General features: G+C 38.1%; 1 protein-coding gene across 1 annotated transcript; it reads right to left on the reverse strand.

Annotated features, from left to right (window-relative positions):
* Positions 1–3,562: 3,562 nt before the first annotated feature.
* On the reverse strand, positions 3,563–4,844 carry LOC109217693 (probable carboxylesterase 2). Its single transcript, XM_019381961.1, has one exon. It carries the CDS (start codon positions 4,673–4,675, stop codon positions 3,686–3,688), a length of 990 nt encoding a protein of 329 aa, XP_019237506.1. The 5' UTR covers positions 4,676–4,844; the 3' UTR covers positions 3,563–3,685.
* Between the last annotated feature and the right edge of the window lie 265 nt (positions 4,845–5,109).

The following is a 5,109-nucleotide window of genomic DNA, read 5'->3' on the forward strand; positions in this document are numbered from 1 at the left end:
AATGACCTAACTTAAACAAACGACAAAAATAGTCTCTTTTGTTTGGAAGAAGATTCAGAATGATCCCTTAACTATATTCATGAGCACTTTTGGTCCTCTATTTTAGCAAAAAGTAAACACTTTAGATCTCTGTCAAATATTTAAGACTTTTGTCAGATAATCAGGTGGCAAGAGAAACTTGTGGTGGTGACCTTTTACCCAAGTCCCTTGAGCCTTACGGAGGTGTTGGTGTCCCGCTAAGGCCTGGCTTGACGAGAAGAGTTCACGGCAATTAGAAGGCTCACGGGGCAAGAACACAGGTGGTATAGCTGCAGGAGAGTCCTTGAAAGGGAAAACATCTTCCCTGAAGGAAACATCTCTGTTAATAAGAAAGCATTGAGTATCCAAATCCAACAAAATGTAGCCCTTTTGAGTATCAGAAAAACCCATAAGGACTGTAGGTTTAGCCCTAGTAAGAAGTTTGTCTGTCTCCTGAATCTGTTTGGCATAACACAGACAGCCAAGCACTCTCAAATGATCCAGACTGGGTGCTCTGCCATACAACAACTCAAAGGGAGACAGACCATTGAGTACGGAAGATGGCATCACGTTAATAATATATGCTGCTACAAGAACACAATGACCCCAGTACTTAATAGGAATAGTGGCCTGAAACCTTAAGGCTCTAGTGACCTCTAGGATTTGTCTGTGTTTCCTCTCAGCAACTCCATTCTGCTGAGGGGTATAAACACAGGTCTTCTGATGGATAATGCCATATTTGTGAAATAAGGTGGTGCATACAAAGTTAACAAATTCAGATCCATTATCAGATCTGACTGCTTTCAAAGTTTTGTTAAACTGAGTTTGAACAAACACAATAAACTGAGCCAGTACAACACACACACATCAGATTTTAACTTCAGAAGAAACAACCAAGTCATTCTGGTAAAGTCATCAACAACAGGCAAGAAGTACTTATTTCCATCAAAAGTTGCATACTTGTAAGGACCCCAAACATCCACATGAATTAGATCAACTGCATCAGTGCTCTTAATACAGCTAGTAGGAAATGGCAGCCTAGTTTGTTTAGCACATGGACATACAGAGCATTTATTGATAGTATCAGTAATACTAGCTAGTTTAGCAGGAAACAGTCTTTTGAGTACCATACTAGAGATATGACCTAGCCTTTTATGCCACAAAGTAATATCAGTAGTTCTTGACTTTATTCCAGCTGCAACTAGAGCAACTGCAGTGAGCTTCTTGGCCCCATATTTCTACAGAAAGTATAGGCCATCTCTCCGTACCAATCTCCCTCACCTTGCCACTGAAGAGATCCTGCAATGTACATAAATCAGGATAAAAAGAAGAAAAGCATCTTAGATCTCTTGTCACCTTGGAGACTGACAATAAGTTGAATTTGAATTGAGGGACATAAAGCACTTCTTTAATAGTGCTTCTATCTGAAATATGACTATCTCCAATTTGAGTAACTTGAGTAACATCTCCATTAGGTAGTTGAACTCTTCTAGACTTAGAAGGTGTGATTAGGGAGGTTTTGGTCACTAAGTTTACATCTGACACCATATGATTTGTTGCACCTGTATCAATGATCCATTCTTGTTCTTGTATCAATACCTGCTTCATTTGCTTGAGTAGGAGGAGTTGGGCTACTGTTCAGAATCTGCATATCTGATCATATTGTTCCTTGGTAAAGGGAAAACCACCACCTTGTGGAGCAGTATTTGCTGATCCCTGAGATTGTGAAGAGGAAGTACCTTCCTGATTCTGAGTGCCTGGAATCCCTTGACTCTGTAATCCTTCAGGAACTTGGCTCCCATACTGATGGCCTTGATACATAGGCATAGGTTGCATTGGCATAGATGTCATTGCCCTGTTTTGAGAGACATGATTTGTGTGCAAAGGCACAACATGACTAGGTTCTATCATAGCATTGTATGCTCCAGCTCCCCCTTTCTTTTTAGTCTTATTGTCTTGTGGATAACCTATGATTTTTGTAGCAGTTTTCTTTACTGTGGCCTTTCATTTTACAGAAGTCACATTGGACATTATAATTTTTTCTAAACTTTGGATTGTAATTAAGCTTAGCATTGTACAAAGCAGTAGAGTCATAGGCATTTGTGTTTACATTAGGAGCAGATCCTAATACTCCAGTAGTGGTTGCAATAGATCTCTGACTTTCATCACTCATGAGCATAGCATAAGCTTGATTTACTGTTGGTAATGGATTCATCATAAGAATTTGACTACGAGCTTGAGAATAAGAGTCATTTAGGCCCATTAAAAATTGATACACCTTCTGCTTTTGTAAATGCACAATAAATTCTTTTGTCTTAACACAGTCACAGCCAGGAGTAGGTAGTACAGACTCAGTCTCATCCCAAATATCTTTGAGTTTTGAGTAGTAAACAGAAATAGATGCAGTACCTTGATTTAGAGTAGCAATTTTCTTGTGCAAATTACAGCAACGTGTATCATTCACCTTGTCAATACGTTCCTGCAGATCCATCCACACTACATGTGCACTAGTAGCGTATGCAATGCCACTGATTAATGTCGGAGCCACTGAATTCATCAACCATGACAGCACAATTGCATTGCACCTCTCCCATTGATACCAGTACTTCTCACGAAACTGCTCCTTAGGCCACCTGCCATCAACAATCCCAAGTTTGTTTTGACCAAGTAATGCAATTCGCATAGATCTATGCCATAGAGAGTAATTGTCAGTGCCGGTTAGCTGAAATGAGATCAAAGAGATTCCACTTGTGTCGGCGGGAGCTAAGTACATAGGATGAGTGACTGCTACGGTCACTCCTTCCTCAAATTCATCCTCTGATGATGCATGTGAAGTATTTTCAACAATAGTATTTTGACTTTCATTCAACAAGTCATCAACCGCCATTGTTGATCAATTTCGAGTTGAAAAAACAGAAAATTGAGGTATTAGATCTGAACCAGAAATTTGATTTAGAAGGAACTGGAGATGAGAAGAGATTGAGGATCGATATCTGAGCTTCAATTCTGAGCTCGGAGCTCTGATACCATGCTGAAGTTTGGTGATTGATCACCTGCAGAAACCCTAGCTAAAGGAAGAAGAAGAAATATGTGAGAGAGAAATGAATGAAACAGTGGGAAAAATTCTATTCCACTCACTCTGTATCTTTTACATTTACACATATATATATACACTTGTAACTAACAACTACTATAACAAACTAACTAACTATCTCATTAACTCCCTAATTGACTTATCATATATAAATAACCTACACCACTTCTCATAATCAGGTTACTCCTTTCTCCTCAATATATTTTAGCAAAAAGTAAACACTTTAGATCTCCGTCAAATATTTAAGACTTTTGTTTAAGCACTAATGTACTAGTAATACACTAATACTTTACTGCTGAAGATTTTTGTTTAAGCACTAGCATTAATACATTAGCCTAGCATCGAAGTGCAAGTCTAATACTCTACTGTTTTAAACATGTCAATCACAGTATGTTTTTAGGTTTGAATTGGCTATAATATTTGATATAGTAAATAAAATATAGAATGCAATTAATAAGAAGAAAGACTGTTGATATAATACAAAAATTAATTTGAAATTGTTCTAGTAAGCTAGAGAATATTACATGAATGACTAAAAGCATTATACATCATAAATCCATAACAAGAAAAAGCCTAATGCTTAATCAAAAAATGAGGCATTTCCCTGTTGAAGAAATGAGCCAAATTCTTGATCAAATCTTTGGACTTTTGACATTGCAAATTATTCAAATGAAATACATGATCCTCTCCTTCTGTTTCTTGGATCTCAACCACACCCATCCATCCGCTCCGACCCAATGCTTGAAAGTAAGCCCAACCTCTATCCTTCAAAATATCCTTCTCCGCCACACTAATCAAGACTCTACGACAACCCAGACTCGTTAAGCTTGGTGCACCTTCTGACATCGGGTTAATTCTCGGGTCATTATTATCCGGATTCGAAGGACACACAAACGACCACAACCGGTCCACATGTGCCTTCTTATCCGGGTACAAGGCCTCCGACCCGATTGGACCCGACCCCCAAAAATATGGGTGAACTAAAGCAACACCAAGAATATCAACCATAAGCTCTGGCTCAACACTTCCGGCAGCCATTGCTAAATTATGAGCAATGTTAGCACCCGCACTGTCACCAGAGAGGAAAACACGCCCGAAATTCGCGTGTTCATTCAACCACGGCTCTTGACCATCGCCATTACAATGAGAAAAAACCCATTGAAGTGCTTGCCATGAATCTTCATATGCAATAGGAAGAGGGTGTTCAGGTGGTCTTCTGTAATGAACAGAAACAGCGATGATTCGAGCTTCGGACACGAGTGTGTTGAGGTAGTTATGATAGTTGGATGAAGATGGAGTGAACATACAAAAACCTCCACCATGGAAGTAAATAACAAGAGGTAGTTTTTGGTTGCCAAGAATGGAAATATTTGGGACATAAATACGAATATAGACTTCAGAATCAGGAATAATGTTTGATATATCTTTGGATGAAACTCCAGTTTGAGAATCAGTACCTGCTGGAAGTGAATCAGTGCCTAAAAGTCTCTCAACATGGCCATTTTTGTAGACTCGAAGATATGGTAGGAACTCGTAATCCAGCTCTGCATTGCTTGCAGCCATTGCCTTCGCTTCGAACTATGTAACTGGATTTAATTTTTTTTTTCAAAATTATATTTATAGTGTCTAAATCAATTTATTACTATAGAGGAGTCTAGTGAGTGCAGTTGGTACGCTGCAATCCTATTTAGAAGTAGCGATAGCTGTGTTTTTTCTTTTATTTTATGTCCACTTAAGCTAATATTGCCTAGGCCTAAATGTTTTATCTCCACAAGTTTTGATGAATTCTATTGTATTTAGATAAGGTATGATTTGGTTTATTGTCTGCTTTTGTTCGTTGAAAATGACTTCCAGTTTTGAAAAAAGAAAAGAAATATAGTGGGCGTCTGGACATAAGAATTGTAAAATTCCGAAAAAAATTGAAATTTTTGTTTAAGTGAAAACGGTATTTAAAAATTAGAATTATTTTTGGACATAAATATAATTTTGGGTTGTTT

The sequence above is a fragment of the Nicotiana attenuata genome, unplaced genomic scaffold (genome assembly GCF_001879085.1).
Source record: "Nicotiana attenuata strain UT unplaced genomic scaffold, NIATTr2, whole genome shotgun sequence".
NCBI lineage: Eukaryota > Viridiplantae > Streptophyta > Magnoliopsida > Solanales > Solanaceae > Nicotiana > Nicotiana attenuata.

Coding starts and splice junctions, on each gene's coding strand:
- LOC109217693 (XM_019381961.1), bottom strand. CDS start 4,675: ATGGCTGCAAGCAATGCAGAGCTGGATTACGAGTTCCTACCATATCTT.